The sequence below is a fragment of the Podarcis gaigeae genome, assembly GCF_964106915.1.
Source record: "Podarcis gaigeae genome assembly, chromosome: 2".
NCBI classification, from domain to species: Eukaryota; Metazoa; Chordata; class Lepidosauria; order Squamata; family Lacertidae; genus Podarcis; species Podarcis gaigeae.
The window spans coordinates 108,079,786-108,099,610 of NC_139679.1; the positions used below are offsets into that span (position 1 = coordinate 108,079,786).

The 19,825-nt window shown below is 47.5% G+C and overlaps 1 protein-coding gene across 1 annotated transcript in view; it reads left to right on the forward strand.

The window, feature by feature from the left end:
* Positions 1-19,825, forward strand: part of GABBR1 (gamma-aminobutyric acid type B receptor subunit 1) — a 168,876-nt gene that overhangs the window by 65,076 nt on the left and 83,975 nt on the right. The window contains exon 3 of the mRNA XM_083723342.1: positions 6,708-6,792. Within this exon, the coding sequence (XP_083579468.1) occupies positions 6,708-6,792 (85 nt within the window). The remainder of the gene's footprint in view (positions 1-6,707; positions 6,793-19,825) is intronic.

Here is a 19,825-nt window from a genome sequence, read left to right on the forward strand (position 1 = left end):
TCTGAAAGCGTGCACTGCTTATCAGATGATGGGTACTGTGATAATATTGCCCCCCTGCTAAACTGCTCTTCCTTCATAGAATCATAGAATTGTAATGTTGGGATGGGGTCCCAAGGGTCATCTAGTCCAACCCCCTGCAATGCAGGAACTGCTCTCTTAAGTAAGTGTCAGGGAACTGACATCGGAGTCAGAGGTGGAGGCAAGGCTCCCGAGCGATGCTGGAGAGGGGCCCAGCAGGGAGAGAGGAAGCTCATCGGCTGGGGAAGGAAATCAGCGCAACACCAGTAGAGAAGGGGGGCAGATGGAGGATTCTGAGAGGGGTCTCCAAGACTCTTCGCCCGAAACTAGTGGGGAGAGCACGGGCACTCCTCTGCCCACTCCCTACCTGCGCAGAAGACTACCGCGCAGGGAGAGTAGGAGGAGACTTGGTGTCAAACAACTTCTTTGCTGGAAGAGGTTAAAAAAACGCCCACTGACGGATTCTGCGAGCGACTGAACGGCCACGGAGTGAAGGGCTGTCAGCCAAGACAGGTTTAACCAGGCAACCTAGCCAGCAGTGGCGGTAACTTACGCACAAGCAACCCCTTAAAACCATTACAGTAAGGGAAGGAATGCATCTCTGAGCCGAGCCGAGCTTCTGTATATTGTGTCGCACAAGCCGGCGACTAGCGAAAGTACTGAAAAAACAGGCACTGGTTTTTGTTTTTTGTTTTTGTTGTTGTTTAGTTGTTTAGTCGTGTCCGACTCTTCGTGACCCCATGGACCAGAGCACGCCAGGCACTCCTGTCTTCCACTGCCTCCCGCAGTTTGGTCAAACTCATGCTGGTAGCTTCGAGAACACTGTCCAACCTTCTTGATCCTCTGCCGTCCCCTTCTCCTTGTGCCCTCCATCTTTCCCAACATCAGGGTCTTTTCCAGGGAGTCTTCTCTTCTCATGAGGTGGTCAAAGTATTGGAGCCTCAGCTTCACGATCTGTCCTTCCAGTGAGCACTCAGGGCTGACTTCCTTCAGAATGGAGAGGTTTGATCTTCTTGCAGTCCATGGGACTCTCAAGAGTCTCCTCCAGCACCAGAATTCAAGAGCATCAATTCTTCAAATCAAACCTAACCTGTGTACTCGCAATGATACCTAATGACCACACGAGGGGAGCAGATGCAAGGAATTATTTTTTTAAAAGCAACTATTAACAGGAACGTCCAGTAGGAGGCAGCCGCGCTTTTCTCCTCCCGCATTGCTATTCCACGTGCTCTCCTCGCCTTTAATTTCCAGACTGTGCTCAATAACAAGCGATGCGTCTGCGTCACGGTTGTTTCTCCTCTCACCTCTCTTATTGTTTCAGGGAATAGAATGTCTTTAGGAACAATGACGTGATTGGGGATTCAGAGGTCCTGTTCGTGGCCGTGGAGAGTTTGCCCCGCCTGCCTTCTCCTCCCAGCTCATTCATTATGTGGGGCCCATCTCACCTCTCCCCACACTTTCCCCTTCGTGCTCTGTCAATAGATGATCATATAAATAGCCACTGTCTGTGCTGGGAGAAGTGTCTGGGCAGCATTGGCTCAGAATTAGCGACGTGTGTGTGAGAGCAGATTGCATTGAAAAGGTGGCTGCATCATCATGTCCTACTTAGCGGAGGGCGGTCCTTTCTTTGAAGGAGCCCTTTTTCCGGAAATTGGTCCACTTTATAAAGATAAAGACCTCCGCAGTTGGAGCTGATAGTGCTTCTATTTGCTGGAACCTGCAGGAGCAGAGAGTGCTGTTGTGCTCTGGTCCTTGTTGGCAGATTTCCCACAAGGCCATTGTGAGAACAGGGTGCCGGACAAAAAGGGACATTGGCCTGATTTAGTTTTTTATGTTCTTATGTTTTTTTATACATTGGTACCTCAGGTTACACTGGGACGCAGGTGGCGCTGTGGGTTAAACCACAGAGCCTAGGACTTGCCAATCAGAAGTTCGGCGGTTCGAATCCACACGACGGGGTGAGCTCCCGTTGCTCGGTCCCTGCTCCTGCCAACCTAGCAGTTCCAAAGCACGTCAAAGTGCAAGTAGATAAATAGGTACCACTCCGGCGGGAAGGTAAACGGCGTTTCCGTGCGCTGCTCTGGTTTGCCAGAAGCGGCTTAGTCATGCTGGCCACATGACCCGGAAGCTGTACGCCGGCTCCCTTGGCCAATAAAGCAAGATGAGTACCGCAAGCCTGAGTGGGCCACGACTGGACCTAATGGTCAGGGGTCCCTTTACCTTTACCTCAGGTTAAGAACTTAATTCGTTCCGGAGCTCTGTTCTTAACCTGAAACTGTTCTTAACCTGAAGCACCACTTTAGCTAATGGGGCCTCCTGCCGCCGCCGGAGAATGATTTCTGTTCTCATCCTGAAGCAAAGTTCTTAAACCGAAGTAATATTTATGGGTTAGCGGCGTCTGTAACCTGAAGCATCTGTAACCCAAGGTACCACTGTAATCTGAAGAAGGGAGAGCAGGAGGGGTCCTGAGGTTGCCCATCAATGGTGAGAGCCCAGGCAGCGGGCAGACCAGGCACATAGGCCACTTGCTTGCCGTTTCCCCCCACTATTGTGGCAGATGTGTTACTTTCCAGCTTAAATTGTAGCTGTCCTATTTAGCTTTGCACCTACAAATGCGAATTTCAGGCAAATCTGCATTCTCGCTTTTAGCCACACATTTATTTTATTTTTTCCCCTTGGCAGCAGCACATAAGTGGCCAGCTGGTCACCTTATTACAGAACCATCTACGCAAGAGATGGGAAAGTAACCATTTCGCAGAAGAACATGGGTGTGGAGATCTGGAAAGCCAAGTGCGTGGTGGCGGGGTGTGTGTGTGGAGGTCATGCGTGTTGAAGTGTAAAATGAATTGATTTTAGAATGCATTTCAATTAATTTATTGTGATTTTATGTAAACTGTGTTACTTTTATTGTTGTTAGCCGCTCTGAGCCCGGCATCGGCTGGGGAGGGCGGGATATAAATAAAAAATTATTATTATTATTATTATTATTATTATTATTATTATTATTATTAAAAATCACCGGTGGAGAAAGGGCTAAGCACCCTCCACACTGCTTTTCTGCCCGAATTCTGCCCCTGTCCTCTTGTGATCTAAAGGTACGAAGAAGACTTGTTTGAGGATAAGAGGGCATTCACATAGAACAAAATCAAGAGGGGAAATGAGTGCTGCAAGAATTTGAGATTCCTGCAATGCAGGTGGTTGTACTACATGACCCTCGAGGGTTACTTCCAACTCTACCATAATATGATTCTACAGAAACTGTGGCCCTCTAAATACTGTTGAACTACCAGCTCCCACCAGCCCCAGCCAGCATGGTCAGTGGTCAAGAATGATGGGAGTTGTAGTCCGCCAACATCTGGAGGGCCACAGCTTCCCTTGCCTCGGCGTAAGCACTCCTTTGTTTGAAGATTTATTTATTTTTTAGTCGGTCTCCATTTCCACTTTGTTAAAGAAGAATTCGTTTTTCCTACGTGTATGAATGCAGATTTGGACAAGCACCTGTGAACAAGTGGTGAAAGGTGCGAAAGGTGGTGGATACTGTGCAGACTCCATAGATATGGGAGTAGAATTCCTTTTCCTTCCCGTTGCAGCTCCTCCCACCCTCCAGCTACCCAAAGCTGCTTCTGAGAGTCAGACAACCCTCTAGGTTTGTGTGGGTTGCAGGGCTGGGGGAAGGCAATTGGAGGAGAAAACTGACAGAAATTGGAGACCTGCCCTGGAGTGGGTGGGGGCAGGCTTTCTACTTGTACCACCTAATTTATCATCATCATCAACACCATCATCATCATCATTAATCACCTGCCCGATTCCTTCATCTTTAATTCCAGGATGGGTCACAACAATAAAAACACAATGTTGAAAACACAGAAATAAGGTGGGCCGTCAAAAGGTATCTCTCTGGTGTCAAATGCCAAGGTAAAGAGGTTTTTCTTCAGCATCTGCCCAGGAACGGTTTAATGGAGGGAAAATGTGGGGAAAGAGTTCCACAACTCAGTTGCTGCCACAGAGAATGCACTCTCCTGGGTCGCCTGGGCCGCTGAGGGTGGCAAAACAACCGAGAGGGCTCATTTTAGCACCCAAGGAGGTCTGTGGGGAAGGAGGTGCTTTTTCAGGTATTTGCAGACTGAGTTGTTTAGGGCTTTAAACGTCAATGCGAGCATCTTGAAGTGGGCCCAGAGATGAACTGGCAACCAGTCACATGCACTTGTTTCCACCCAACTTTTTTTTGGGGGGGGGGCCTGGCATGAGCATGTGATGTCATGCGGCGGGAGGAGGCCGTTCCCTTCCAGCCGTCCCGCTGCGAAGACCATAACCACTGCTCCGATGTAAATCAGCGACCCGGGCTTCTGAGCCAGGGCACACTATCAGCAGATAGAACTGCGCACACAGAATAGGCGTGAGGCTTGTGGAAGCATACTACAACTACAGATTTATTAATCATAAATCAGGAGAAAGAAACAGGAGAAAACAGCTAAAAGCAAAAGCTATACACACAACGGAAGTTCCCAGCGTACTGTGCTGGAATGTAAACAGACCTGTGACACGTAACAATCCCATGTCTGTTCCTTAAGGTGGAATGGAAATGTCAACAGGCTCCACAAGGCCTTTCGCAGCCACAGGCAGGCCCAGAGGGGTCCAATGTAGCCTCAGGAAATCCTGTCAGGGCTCACTGCATGCTGTGGAATATTGAGGGGGGCTGGCCACCTCATTGAAAATTGGTGGCCCTGCAACCAGTGCAGCTGCTTTGAAAATCGGGTAATATGGAATCTCAATGGAACCCCAGCCAGTAAGGTAGCTGCTGTATTTGGGGCCGATTGGAGTTTCTGAGCCGTCTTCAAGGGCAGCCCCACGTAGAGCGCATTGCAATAACCCAGTCTGGAAGTTACCAGAGCATGGAGTACAGCGACCAAGTCATCTCTGTTCAAAAGCAAGCTGTAGCTGGCAAACCAACCATATCTGGAAAGCTACCTATGTATGTGTGGTAATATTTTTGAGGAATTGGGCACTGCTTTTTGCTGAATATGGATAAAGGGGGGGGGGGGACCACTTCACAATGTTGTCCAGATGGTACAGTACCCCATACATATTGCAATATCACAAGTGGGAACAACATTTTCAAGGGGCTGTAAGTACAGAAGCACACACAAAGGAGATTTGTTTCATTTATAATGTAGATGGTCGACTAACAAAGAAACGCTGCTGGGAAATAAATAATGAAAATTGAAAAGATTCTTGGATTTATTAATATGCACTTAAGATGGTGCTTATGTTCTTACAGGGAAAGAACTGGCCTCTTTTATGATAACAGCTGTCAGGATTTTGTGTGCCAGATAGTGGTTATTATTTTTTTTATTTAAAAAAACCCTAGTTATTAAGGAATAGATAAATAAAGCACAAGACAATGTCCTTAAGGCAAAATTAAATCATGATATGAGCAGGAGCGGAGGGGAGTTAAATCGATGGGTTTAATCAGATCTCTCCTGTTGTTGTGCACTATGGAATCAAGATGTTGTGAAATTAAAATGAAAGGAAATGGAAAATAGTATTTAAAGTTTAAATTAAAAGAAAAGGATTACTTTCTTACTGCTTCTTGTTAGGAAAACACATCATATGCACGGAGTATGCTGTTGAGCCATGCGTTCAGCTACCAGAAGGTCAGAGCTTTCAGGAAGATGGCAGCTTGGAAAATGTGGGATATTGTATTGCTGAGATTACAAACAGGGTCGCTTGTATTTTGTTATGCTACAATCTCACTGTACAATTGCAGAATTTGGTATTGGACACAGCACTTTGGCCTCCAGAGAATTTGCACTTAGAGTACAGGAGCATAGGATAGAAAGCTGCGATATACTGAACCAGATCTTTGGCCCATCAATATTGTCTACACTGACTAGCTTTCCAGGATTTGAGACAGGGGTCTGTCTCAGCCCTACCTGGGAATACCAGGAATTGAACCGGCAATCTTCTGCCTGTAGGGCAGATGCTCTACCGTTGAGCTATGGCCTTGCCCCTTAAGGTTGTGGAAATAGATGAGCACATCTGTGTTATGTCCCCATGCTCAGTCCCCACTGCCATCGGTCAACATGGTCACCATGCTGGGAAGCATCCCTGTAAAAAGCTCTTGCTGGGGAGAGCTGACAACACTGGCTAAATAGATGAATGTTCTGACTTCAAATGGATGTTCCAATGAATGCCCTTCCACATTCAGTGAATGTGTGAGGGAGAGGCAGGACTGCACCTAGAAGCCCCCTAGAAGCAGAATACCTGCTCTGAGTGGCCACATGTCCAGCACTGGAGCAGTACAGGAAATATATATATATACAGTGGTACCTTGGTTGTTGAACTTAATCCATCCCGGGAGTCCGTTCGATTCCCAGAACAGTTTGAAAACCAAGGCACGGCTTCCGTTTGGCTGCAGGATTTTCCTGCATTCAATCAGAAGCCACGTAACCAGCGCCAGACATTCAGCTTCCAAAAAACAGTGGCAAACCAGAACACTCAGTTCCGGGTTTGTGGCCCTCGGGAGCCAAAATGTCTGAGTGCCAAGGCGTTCGACATTCAAGGTATGACTGTATGATGTGTGGGTCTTCTTTGGTGGCCGGACACGGAGAATAAAGTCATGCAAAACTGGTCAATATACGCAAATGTGTACCGTTCCTAAGGTCACATTCCTCTCTTCCTGTCCTCAGATGCCGCTTCTCCTGGTGCTGAGCTTGCTGGCGCTGACGACACCACTACCTGGCGATGGGGCGCTTCACCTGAACACCTCCGAAGGTAAGAACCTCTGTTCCCCTTCCTGGCTTCCCCACATCTGCTCAAGGAGCTGCAATTCTGGCTCGCTGAATTCCCTGTGGGGTGCATATGAATGAACAGCTGAAGGCTCATTCTTTCCAGACACTTCTCCCAGTTTGCATCACACATTAAACGTCTGCTCAAACAACCGTTTCTCGTTGTGTTCCTGTGTCTTTGACATTGTTAGCGTTTCTTATTATTTATTCAGCAGTTAAAATATTGCCGAGAAGCCTGCAGCCGAAGGATATCGAGCGAGTGCCTGTGTTGAACTTACCTCAGATCCCTCTTCGCTTTGACCTTTTCCTCAAGCCGTCTTTGTTTTCAACCCACCCTTTCCTCCAAGGACTCCTCCTGGTGTGAGGACCTCCCTGGCAAGTGGATCTTCCCCACCTTGCTTCCAGTACACCCTCAATCGGCAGACTTATCGCTGCTGCCGCCACCGCACCAGGTTGCAAACCACCACATTTTGAGAGGGGCTCATGTGAGCGCCGGCTATTTTGACATTCCCACAATGCCCACAGAGTTGCATTGCTCTGAGGCACTGTGGGCATGTCAAAATGGTGGGTTTCTGCCTGCCTGTGGCTGCCCCTCTGTAAATTTGAACTGAATGGTTGGGGCAGTAGCAGGTGGCTGGGCCCAGCTAAGATGCTGGACCCCCAGAACTCAATAAACACACAAGACGTAACCGGCTGTACTTTTGAATAAATAAGGTATACTATTTATTGTATCAAATTGTAGATTTCAGCGGAAGTCTCATAAAGTTCAACAAAAAAAAAAGCAGAAGACCCAGTGGATCAGTTCATTCTCTAGTCAGTTCATGCAGAAGGTCCATACATATATAAGTGTCTGTGAAAGGATTCTGTGGAACTGTAACAACCCTTCATGTGGTTTACTGGACTCTATGAACAGACAGGTGAAGTAGACACTTATACATGTATGGACCTTATGAATGAACTGACTAGAGAATGAACTGAGTATGTTTCACGTAACCATAGGTTTTTGTTGTTGTTTTGGACCCGCAGAACTGCCTGACCATGTTGTGTATGCCCACTGGCCCTCCTTCCCTCAAATTCCTGCCTCTCGGTCCATTGTCTGCTCTCTGTGTATCCATTGTATCCCCCGCCCCACAGTTTCCCTGCCTTTCTGGGACCTCTTTCTGGTCCTTAGTCTGCCCCTGTCCAAAGCTGTGTGGTTTAACGCCAGCCAAAGCGACAACTCTCCCTTCCCTCAGAGAATCTGAGTTGCGAACATCCTAACTGCTTTGTTCCCTGAGCAGCTGGAATGTTCATGAAGGTTTCAGGCCCTCATGCCAGTCGTTGTCACAGTCATCCTTTGCCCCGCTTTACAGTTACTTAAACTATTATTTTACTTTTATTTATTTGATTTGTATACCCTTATCCGTAGATCTCAGGGCAGTTCACAACCTGAAATCAGAAACAGGCTACAGGAAACAGCTCGGTAACTATTTACAGTAAATAGAGGATAGTCCCCTGAGGTAAAATGGAGGACTGTCCTCCATAAAGTAGGACACAGGGCCACCCGCGCCACTTGTTGCCTCTGTTAGTTGTCATGAGCTGTGGCGTATTTGGCCTGGGGTTGTTGCTTAATTATATTTTGGGTGGAATTTTTGTGCTGTTTCCTCATTTCAGCATGTGATGCTTTTATGATGGAAAGAGGGATCTTTGTTTGTGGTAAAAACCTGATGCGGAACATTCTTTTAGCCAGCATAAAAGAATATTTATGAGGACTGAGCTGTAAGCAAATGCATCCAGCATTGCAGCTGTTACGGTAGGGGTTGCTTCTCCTTTTTTGCCAAAGTTGTTGAGATTTCGCAAATAAGTTTTTGAGTGCTTTTTAATGGAATTTGCCAAAATCTACACTACTCGCATGGGCTGCCATACTTCCAGATTTTCACAGACATTTAAGCGATTTCCGTCCGGACATTGCTTACTATGTCCTGGAAATTCAGGACTTGCCACCCATTCCTGAGACAGTATTAAGAAGAACGATGGATGTGCATTATAGGACCAGGGAGAGTCCTGGGTTCAAATCCCCTCTCTCTCATGAACTTCACCACTGCCAACCTAGCAGTTTGAAAGCACACCAGTGCAGGTAGATAAATAGGTACCGCTGCAGCGGGAAGGTAAACGATGTTTCCGTGCGCTCTGGTTTCTGTCACCATGTCCTGTTGCGCCGGAAGCGGTTTAGTCCTGCTGGCCACATGACCCAGACAGCTGTCTGTGGACAAATGCCAGCTCCCTTGGCCTGAAAGCGAGATGAGCGCCACAACCCCATAGTCACCTTTGACTGGACTTAACCGTCCAGGGTTCCTTTACCTTTACCTAGTAAAATGTGGTAGCTACTCTGACCACCTTTAGGGAAGGATGAGGTAGAATTGTAATAAACATGGGAGTTTCTGACACAAGGGTGGGGGCCAGTTCTGCTGTCCTCAAGAAAAAAATATACACAGAGAAAGCACAGTTAAGGATAAAACACTAAAAAGGGGAGTTACAAACAAACATGCTAAAAGTTATTTAATATTTCGAGTTGCCATATTTCAAAAAGTGAAACTCAAGACACAAAAGTTGTTTAGTTTTGCCCAAAGCTGTTGAATGTTTAATGTTTCATAAGAAAGCATGCTATGGCTGGCATTTTTTAAAGTGTTTTGTGTGTGTGTGTGTGTGTGTGTGTGAGAGAGAGAGAGAGAGAGAGAGAGAGAGATTGATTTTCACCTCATCCTGTGGACACTGGCATTTTAACCTTTCCCTCTGCTATTGGTTTTTCTAAAAACCATGGTGTGCTTTCTAGTGATGCATTTAGCATCGTGTCTAGTGTGGCCCTTACAGTAAAACAGTATGCATTTTGTGGCTGAATAATTATTTTAAAATGTTCTTTACTGGGAAGTTGGCTCTGTCGAGTGGCTCTTTGATGAGGGAGGAAGTCTCCAACAGCACATCCATCAGCTAGTCAGGAAAGTACTGGCTGTGTGTACATTTAAGGATGTGCCAATTCCCCCCCCCCCTTCCTGGCTTAGCTGGTTGCCAAAGATAGGGATCTGTTTTTCACCTGCTCTGGCATCTTTTTGCTGTTGCAATCCTTTTCCGGGGCTCTTCAAGTTGCACTGCTTTCTCTTTCTTGTTTAGCTGAAAGCATGACCAAGTACAGTGGTACCTCGGGTTACGAACTTAATTCGTTCCGGAGGTCCGTTCTTAACCCAAAACTGTTCTTAACCTGATACGCGCTTTCGCTAATGGGGTCTCCTACTGCCGCTGTGCCATTGGTGTGTGATTTCCGTTCTCATCCTGGGGTAAAGTTCTCTACCTGAGGGACTGATTCCAGGTTAGCGGAGTTTGTAACCTGAAGTGTTTGTAACCTGAAGCGTTTGTAACCCGAGGTACCACTGTAAACATAAATTAAACTGTTTGGGGAAGGAAGAAGAAGAAGAAGAGTTTGGATTTGATATCCCACTTTATCACTACCTGAAGAAGTCTCAAAGCGGCTAACATTCTCCTTTCCCTTCCTCCCCCAAAACAAACACTCTGTGAGGTGAGTGGGGCTGAGAGACTTCAGAGAAGTGTGACTGGCCCAAGGTCACCCAGCAGCTGCATGTGGGGGAGCGGAGACGCGAACCCGGTTCACCAGATTACAAGTCTACCGCTCTTAACCACTACACCACACTGGAGAAACACCCATTCAGATGGAGTGGAACCCCTACTCCACACCCCAACCCCAAAAGCTGACTTTTGCTAGATATTCCAATATATATCCAGCTGTAACTGCTGCATGTTGCTGGCATCCGTCTGTCTCGGGAGATAATTAAGCAGTGCGCTTTTGGGGATGAGGTCAAGCTGTTGGAAGGTTGCAGCGCCTGCTGTGACTGTAGAGACCATACACAAATCTGGGGTGTAGTCCCAAAGGCGGTTGGATGGCATCTTGTATCTCTCCTTCCAGCAACTCCTGCAGCCAAGCTGGTGCCGGCTGCTGCTTGCACACATACTGTATTTTTCCGTGTATAAGAAAAGGTTTTTTAGTATAAAAAATGCTAAAAATTGGGGGTCGTCTTATATACAGATAGTGCAGAGGTGGGACGGGCGATTGGTGGCTGCTAAGAGCTGGAGATTGTTAGCGGCGTTTGGGCGGGTGATTGGTGGCTGTGGCAAGGTCCGCCGGCGATTGGCTGCTGCGGCAATTGGACGGGTGATTTTTGGCTGGTGTCGAGCAGGCAGACGATTGGTGGCTTCATTGATGCGTGTGATGGGCAGCAGCAGTCAGGCGGGTGAGTGATTGTCGGCACCCTCCCCCCAAAAAAAGTTCAACCAAAGCTTAACAACTCTGGGAAATCTCCCCCCATTTCCTCAATTTGGAATCCCCCAAAATAGGGGTCGTCTTATACACGGGGGGCGTGTTATACACAGAAAAATACGGTACATTTGTAGCACATAGCTTCCCCCAAGAAACCCTGAGAATTGTAGTTTTTCCAGAGCTACCATTCCAAGTTCCTGTCACAAGCTACAGTTCCCAAGATTCTTTAAATGAATGCTGTACACACAGCCTTAAATTAAGCTTTTCCGGATGGGGGAACGAGTCCTGATCACATATCTGCATATGAATTTCTTTATCTTAAAAGCCTGTTATTTCAGAGTTGGGAAAATTCATCAGATTGGAGTTTATTTTTAGCACTGATAATCAATGGATGTTTCCCCCCCCCCCCCAAATGTCTGAGGCGCATGAAGTCACAGCTTGGCAAGCCATACTTTAATTAAACAGGAACACTTAAAATGCTTAGAATATTGTTACAAATGCCCAGCGCCTGTCCTTCTTTCTGCCAAGCCCTGGCACATGGAATCTCAGGGTCTGTGTCCCTTTTGAGAATAGAAGACACGGCGGAGATTGTCATGCTTTAAGAACTAGGGTTTGTTCACCTATTTACACCCTTGGTCTGCTTGGAGGGGGTCCAGATCGTACAGCATGGCCCAGAGCATTGCAGGGAGTGCTTCCTTCCCCCTCGCCAAGAAGGAACGCCCCTTTCTTCTTCCCAGAAGCCTCTCTCCCAGAGCAGTTACCCTGGCAACCTTCCAAATCTCCAGCCTCTGGTCACACCTGGGACACTGAATTGTTGCAAACTGTGGATGGCACTCTATTGTAATATTAACAGCTCTCCTCTTCCCTCAGCCAGCCAGACTGGGATGTGTCCAGGAATCCCCTTGCAGCTTATATTCTCCCTTCACATCACAAAGAACCCCAAATCCTAGCATTTATTACCGGTAATTTCTAGGGTTTTAGGGGGATCCTTCCTACTTCTATAACAATATCATTGGAGTTGTGGGTTTTGTCCACACCGGAGCATGATGTCTTCCGCCATCCAAGTGTTGCTTTTTATTTAAGATTTTCTTGTGCTACAAAACAAATAAGAAGGGGAAAGTACTTCTCATCTCCACTTTCAGTTGATGGAGTCTTTTTCACAGGGTGTTGTTCTTCTTTCCTTCTTTTGCAGTGTTAGTGGGGGGGGGGTTGTGTCAGCATCACTGTGGGCAGGTCCTTTGTTTTTACAGATACAGGGGTGGGTGGGTGGGTTTGTGTGGGTGGGTGTATGACATTGTAGGAGAAGGGGGAAATCCCACATTTGAAGGTGAAAGGTCCCGGACACAGCTGTGATGGGGAGAACCCCTACATATGTTTCTATTATTTATTTATTTATGTACTTACTTACTTACTTACTTAGTTACTTACTTACTTACTTACTTACATTTACAAAAGTGTTTGTACACCGTCCTCTCTCAAAACATCAGGGTGGCTTATGACAGCATAAAAACATGTAAAAGCAATACAAAGCAATCATAAAAATGGCTCGCTGCTCAAGGGGCATTTTAAACAGCTGCATAGGTCTGCTGGCATAATAATAATAATAATAATAATAATAATAATAATAATAATAATACAGTGGTACCTCAGGATGCGAACGGGATCCGTTCCGGAGCCCCGTTCACATCATGAACAGAATGTAAGACACGACAGTGCGTTTGCGCGTACGCGGGTCGCATTTCGCCGCTTCTGCACATGCGCGTGACGTCATTTTGACCATCTGCGCTTCCGCGAGTGGGGAAACCCGGAAGTAACGCGCTCCGTTACTTCCGGGTCACCATGGAGCGCAACCTAATAGCACTCAATACTGCACTCAAAAGCACTCAAATACTGAAGCGTATTTGTCCCAAGGTGGCAGGTGGCGCTGTGGGTTAAACCACAGAACCTAGGACTTGCCAATCAGAAGGCCGGCGGTTCGAATCCCCGCAACAGGGTGAGCTCCCATTGTTCGGTCCCTGGCCACCTATCAGTTCGAAAGCACGTCAAAGTACAAATAGATAAATAGGTATCACTCCAGCAGGAAGGTAAATGGCGTTTCTGTGGGCTGCTCTGGTTCGCCAGAAGCGGCTTAGTCATGCTGGGCACATGACTAAGCTGTGCACCAGCTCCCTCGGCCAGTAAAGCGAGATGAGCGCCGCAACCACAGAGTCAGCCATGACTGGACCTAATGGTCAGGGGTCCCTTTACCTTTACCTATGACTGTAATAATAATAATAATAATAATAATAATAATAATAGCTTTCAAGAGGCGTCCGAAGAAAACACCTGCCAAATCCCCACCGGAAGACTGTTCCACAGAATGGACCGGGCAATGCTAAATGCCTGCCTTCTGGCTGAGGCCGGTCTGGCCTCTGTAACATCAGGGGAAACTCACAACGTTCCTCCAATCATCAATGGAGGAACAGGTTGGTGCAAATACACATATTGCTATGGCATGGACATGCACTCTGTCTGAACAGTCAGGCTGTGTTTAAAGCACATGACTGTCCCGGGAACCGTTGTCTACCGCTCAGAAAGCTACAGTTCCCAACACCCTTAACAGACTATAGCTCCCAGGACTCTGGAGGAAGCCAAGTGCTTTCAGCTTAGGGCACATTTACGCAGCAAAATAGTCAGTCTCTAGGGACTAATACCAATTCAGTTCTTCCAGATGCCTATGAGTTTGCAGGCAAAGCCGCTCTACCAACAAAGAAGAGAATGGCAGGAGCTGACTTGGGGTAACCCCGAGGTACATTTTTAAAAGGTTTAGCAAGAAAAACTAAAGCGAGGTAGCTCCCTCCGAAAACACAGCCCCATAATAACTTGGTGCTGTGGAATATTGAAAGATTGAGAGGAAATAAACCTGGCAACTGGACGGTGTGGAGGTGGGGGGGGGGGAATAAGAGTTGCTGGAACACTGCAGACAGAGAAATGTAAATATAGAAAGGTTAGAAAGGGTCGTCTCATTACCGTTTTTGGATAGGTCATTTCCTGCTTCCTGCTGAGCAGCTCTTTTCTAAACATCCTCAGGGACAGAGCAAGAGAGCTGCCCATAGACATCAATGGAGAAATGAAACACTGTGATGCAGCTGGAGATGGGTACACGTCTGTCTTTCTGTGTACACACAGGCACACGGAGAAAAAAGAGCTGAATAGAAGGACAGGAAAACCATCCAAAACAGGCTAATGAGGACTGAGCATGCTCAGTGAACATGGAATTCTGTTTGATGGTTGAGGGGGAACTTAAGAAACCTAGAAATTGTTGTATGGGGCAAGGGGGGAGAGAGTTTTGCAGGGAAAGGAAGCTAAGGAGTATCCAACTAGTTTTGTATACAGTTTTGCGGTCTTCTCCTTCTCCTTCTCCAATCACTTGTAAGATTGTCTTCCATGAGCAGGGTCTTAACAGTGAGTCCATAAGTGAGTTGAGAATAGAGTACAGTGGTACCTCAGGTTACATATGCTTCAGGTTACAGACTCCACTAACCCAGAAATAGTACCTCGGGTTAAGAACTTTGCTTCAGGATGAGAACAGAAATCGTGCAGCAGCGGCGCGGCGGCAGCAGGAGGCCCCATTAGCTAAAGTGGTGCTTCAGGTTAAGAACAGTTTCAGATTAAGAACGGACCTCCGAAACGAATTAAGTTCTTAAACCGAGGTACTACTGTAGTTGCCTTGGAAGACGATAATCAGGCATCTGAACAACATGACCAGCCCAACAAAGTTGATGCTGAAGAATCATTGCTTCGACAGTGGTGATCTTTGCTTATTCCAGTACACTGGCATTAGTTTTCCCGCCCTCCCAAGAAATGTGTAAAAAAATTAGGAGACACAGTTGATGGAATATTTTGAGGCGTTGGAGATGCCGTTTATAAGTGGTTCATGTTTCGCAAGCATACAGTAAAGTTGGTAGTACAATACAAAATACAGTAAAAATACAGTAAAGCTGGTAGTACAATACAAAAGCTGGTAGTACATGGGACACAGGTGGCACTGTGAGTTAAACCACAGAGCCTAGGACTTTCCGATCAGAAGGTCGGTGGTTCGAATCCCCGGGACAGGGTGAGCTCCTGTTGCTCGGTCCCTGCTCCTGCCAACCTAGCAGTTCGAAAGTAAGTCAAAGTGCAAGTAGATAAATAGGTACCACTGCGGCGGGAAGGTAAACGGCGTTTCCATATTCTGCTCTGGTTCGCCGGAAGTGGCTTAGTCATGCTGGCCACATGACCCGGAAGCTGTACGCCGGCTCCCTCGGCCAATAAAGCGAGATGAGCGCCGCAACCCCAGAGTCGGCCACGACTGGACCTAATGGTCAGGGGTCCCTTTACCTTTACTTACAATAGCTGCAATAGGGGACAATGACCCCTCAGCTGCCATGGTTCCTTGCTCTTGATTTCAAGGCGGGTGGGAAAGGCAGGTTTGTGGTTCTTCTGGAAAGATCCCCCAGCAAAAAGGGGTCCATGGTGAGGATGCCTGTCCTTCCAAATGACAGGTATGTAACTGGTATTACAAATGAAAATCGGCATCCAAACCATTCACCTTGACTTTAAGCAGGAACAAATGCAAGGACTCTGCTTCCCTGGAGACCCCAGCCCTAGTACGTGTCATCGGAGTGCTTTGAAATGTGAGGGTGCAGCCCAGCCCTGGCTCTTTTCATTTTCCCTGCGACTTAGAATTCAGTGGCCGCTCTCTCGCTCTCTCCTCAAATCCCAGTCGGAGGCCTATTTAGAATACTGATAGCTGAGCTGACCCATATAAGGGCCAGAACTCTGTCTGAAACGCTGGCTTTTTTCAGAGGCAAAGGCAGGAAGATAGCAAAGGGAGGTGATTACCTCTGTTCGCGGCTCTGCTTTGTTATCTGGCAGAGCTCCTGTGATGTTTCAGCACTCGCACAGAAAGCGAAAATTCAACAGGTGACGCTGTTCCCCTGTCAGGTCACCTGTTGGATTCCTGACTGTCAGGTTGCTGTAGAATCAGCAGATGGCCAGAATTAAAGAAACAAATGGTCCGGCCTGCTCTTCCCCTTTTATCAGAGTTAAAACGTAAACTGCTGCGGATCAAAGGAATTGCTACAGGAGCCTGCACAAGAGCTGGCAGCCTTATGGGAATCACAGCAGAGTAAGGGCTGGCAAAATTTTGCCTTCAAAGGGGAGCCATGTCTAAGAACCTTAAGAAAGCAGGAGAAGGGCAGGCGTTGAAGTAAAGGCCAATTGAAAAAAGACAGTCACGGAACTGAGAAATTGCACAAAACAAATGAAATACCATGAAAATCCCTTTAACATCTTTAACATCCAGACCAAGGGACGCGGGTGGCGCTGTAAGTTAAACCACAGAGCCTAGGACTTGCCAATCAGAAGGTCGGCGGTTCGAATCCCCGCGATGGGGTGAACTCCTGTTGCTCGGTCCCTGCTCCTGCCAACCTAGCAGTTCCAAAGCACGTCAAAGTGCAAGTAGATGCCTCTCCGGCGGGAAGGTAAACGGCGTTTCCTTGCGCTGCTCTGGTTCGCCAGAAGTGGCTTAGTCCTGCTGGCCACATGACCCGGAAGCTGTACGCCGGCTCCCTCGGCCAAGAAAGCAAGATAAGCGCCGCAACCCCAGAGTCGGCCACGACTGGACTTAATGGTCAGGGGTCCCTTTACCTTTACCTTTAACATCCAGACCATGGGAGCGTTTCAGCCCTGTTCTTGAGTTTGTTGAAAATCTATAACAGCTTATCTTGTATTCCTTTCTTTGAATTTGTGCCATTTAGGTATTTAAACCTTTTTTGTAAAAGCAGCACTAGAATTTTCACAGCTGAGTCCTCAACCCTTTAATCCTGTGCTTTGCTTTCTTCAAGTTGGGCTTTGTTTAAAACTTGCCATTTAGGTTTTCAAACCTCTTTTGTAAATTAAGTATTACAAACTGTACTTTTGAGTCCTCAATCCTTTATTACTGCACTTTGCTTTACCTAGCTTGAGCTAGGATTAGAATACTTCAGAATTTTGGGGGGGGTTCTACCCTCTTTTTTAAATTTTGGTCATTTAAAGTTTATGATTTTTCTATTTTCTTCTGAGGAAACGCAATAGTTCAGTGAAACGAGGTTTGTAGCCAGCATCCCGTTAAGGCTTTGTTCTATCTTAGGTTTTTCTATTTTTTTCCTTAAGCTTTTTGATTTTTTTTTATTTACCATATTTTTCGCTCTATAAGACGCACCAGACCACAAGTTTCTGGAGGAGGAAAACAAGAAAAAAAAATATTCTGAATCTCAGAAGCTAGAATAGCAAGAGGGATCGCTCCACAGTGAAAGCAGCAATCCCTCTTCCTGTTTTGGCTTCTGGGATAGCTGCGCAGCCTGCATTCGCTCCATAAGACACACACACATTTCCCCTTACTTTTTAGGAGGGAAAAAGTGAGTCTTATAGAGCAAAAAATACGGTAGTTTATTTCCATAAGATAATATTTCTAGCCAATTAATTCTCGTTTCAGGCATTTTCACGGTATTTCATTTGTTTTGTGCAATTGAAGTAGAGGCAGCAGAAACGTACATACTAGGGCTTTGCACCTATTCCAGCTGAATGCCAGATCCTGAGCTGAATCGGGCCAGCTGAGGTTGACCCAGGATTTGTCTGCAACCCAAGATTTGGCCAGAGTTGATTGAGGAGTGATCTGGAGCTGTCAAAGGAGGTGAGGCAGCCCAGCAGAGAGGAGCAGCAGCATGCAGGCTGCCTGTGTGTGTCTCCTCTACCCCCCCCCCCAAATGTATATTTCATTAGGTTTTTGAGCTCCAGTTAAAAGATTATGCAAGGCTCTAGATTTGGTTTGCGGCTGCTCTGAAGTGCTGAGTAAGGCTCTGAATTAGATTGGGGGGTGGGTGGGCATGCACCGCTGTCATGGACTGGCTGGATGCAGAAAAAAGGTGGTGGGAGGCACCAGCTAGGGAACCTCTGGGGGAGAAGGCTCAAAGCCAGGGGACTGGTGGTGGGACTACGATGGGTGGCCAGAGGGTAAAGAGGGAGCAGAATGGGAGGAGGAGGAGGCATCGGAAGCTGAAGGGGCAACAGGGTTTTGTGAGCAGGTAAAAGTTGGGGCAGAGAGCAGTCCAGAAGCAGAGGCAGAAGCAGAGGCTGGAGAGGAGAAGGGTCATGTGGAATCGGATTCGGATGCTGAACCTGAGGAATCCCAGCCTGCACAGGATTCCCCGCCTCCAGAACCAGCTGAGCTGGGCTGGGGCATGAGCCCGAAGGGTCCTCACCTGTGCTGGATCCTCAGGTGCAGGCACCAGCTGAGTCTGCTCTGGCTCCTGAGGGGATGTAGGACCCATTGCCTGCAGGTGCTCCACCCTCAGCCCCGTCAGAGGAAGCTGAGGTTGCCTCTGGGTCCGGTAACCCTCCAGCCGCTCCTGAGCTGCAGAGGCTCAGGGCAGAGAGGCGGAGGGAGCTAAGTTCCCACAGGAGGAGTGCTCGCCTCCAGGCCAGGAGAGGCGAGTCACCTGAGGATCGGGGCGTCCCTATGCCTTGGGGAAGATAAAAGCCAGCCCCAGTCCCAAGTTGCAGGAGCAACATCATTGGTTGTCAGTTCCAGCCTGATCCCTGACCTGCTTCCCTGCCGGAGCTCCTGACCTCACCTGACACCCTGCCCTGCACCCAGCTTCAACTTCTACGGACTGCCTTCATTTTGCACCATCGACCTCGGACTGGACTCGGACCTCACCTCTCGGTTAGCCCCCGGGACCAGCACAGATCAAGAGGTTGCTGAAGAATCCAGGGAGTCTCCCCCTCCCTGCTGCGACCATCTCCCTTCTCCCCTGGTCTCCCAGAACGCACAGAGAAATGAAGAGGGTGGAGCAAAGAGAGACCAAGCGAAGGAGTCTTCGGCTGCTGGGAAAGGAACCAGGGGAGGAGTCTTAGAGAGCACAAGTGCCTCATTGGGGCAAGACCGACTGGGAAGGGTGGCTGAGACCGCTAGGACTGAGCTGTTCCGTTTATTTGAACAAAGAGCTCGCTTTCCTGACTTGGGGTGATTTACTGTATTGTTTCATTGCTGACTTCAGCTCCTGACAACAACCCTAGTTCGCATAGAACTGCCTGCTCCCATAGGAACCTAGGATGCTGCCTTCTACTGATGAGTCAGACCACTGGTCCAGCTACTTTAGCTCAGAATTGCTTGCACTGACTGGCAGGGGCTCTGCGGGGATTCAGGCAGGGAGTCTCTCCCAGGAGTTGCTGGAGATTGAATCTGGTGTTGCTGCACCACTGAGCCATGGCCACACCCCTGTCCTAATATCCACGGAGACCTTTCCCCAGGTGCTTATCAACACAAGGCAAATACGTCCTTGTTCTCCCGAGCTTTTTAATGCCTTCTGACATTTTAAGAACACCTTTTGAAGATAATTTTAGCACCGGGGAAAGACTGGGTTGAATATTAGCGCCCTCGGTCTTAATAGAAGTTTCTTGAGGTTTTTTTCTTTAAAAAACCACACCCTTAATGAAGTTGTTCAGCACGTTTAATCGATGAGGCTCTTGGATTATGGTCGTTGCTGCCTATCTCCCTAGGTTGATGTGGGATTTCTATATTGAATTTTCTTGCGGTGTTGTTATACCATGCTTTAAATTCTCTTTGAAAACTAATGGCTGTATGTTGCCTGGACAACATAATGTTATCCGAGTGGCATGGCCTCCACTGCCTGTGGCAATATATGCCTCT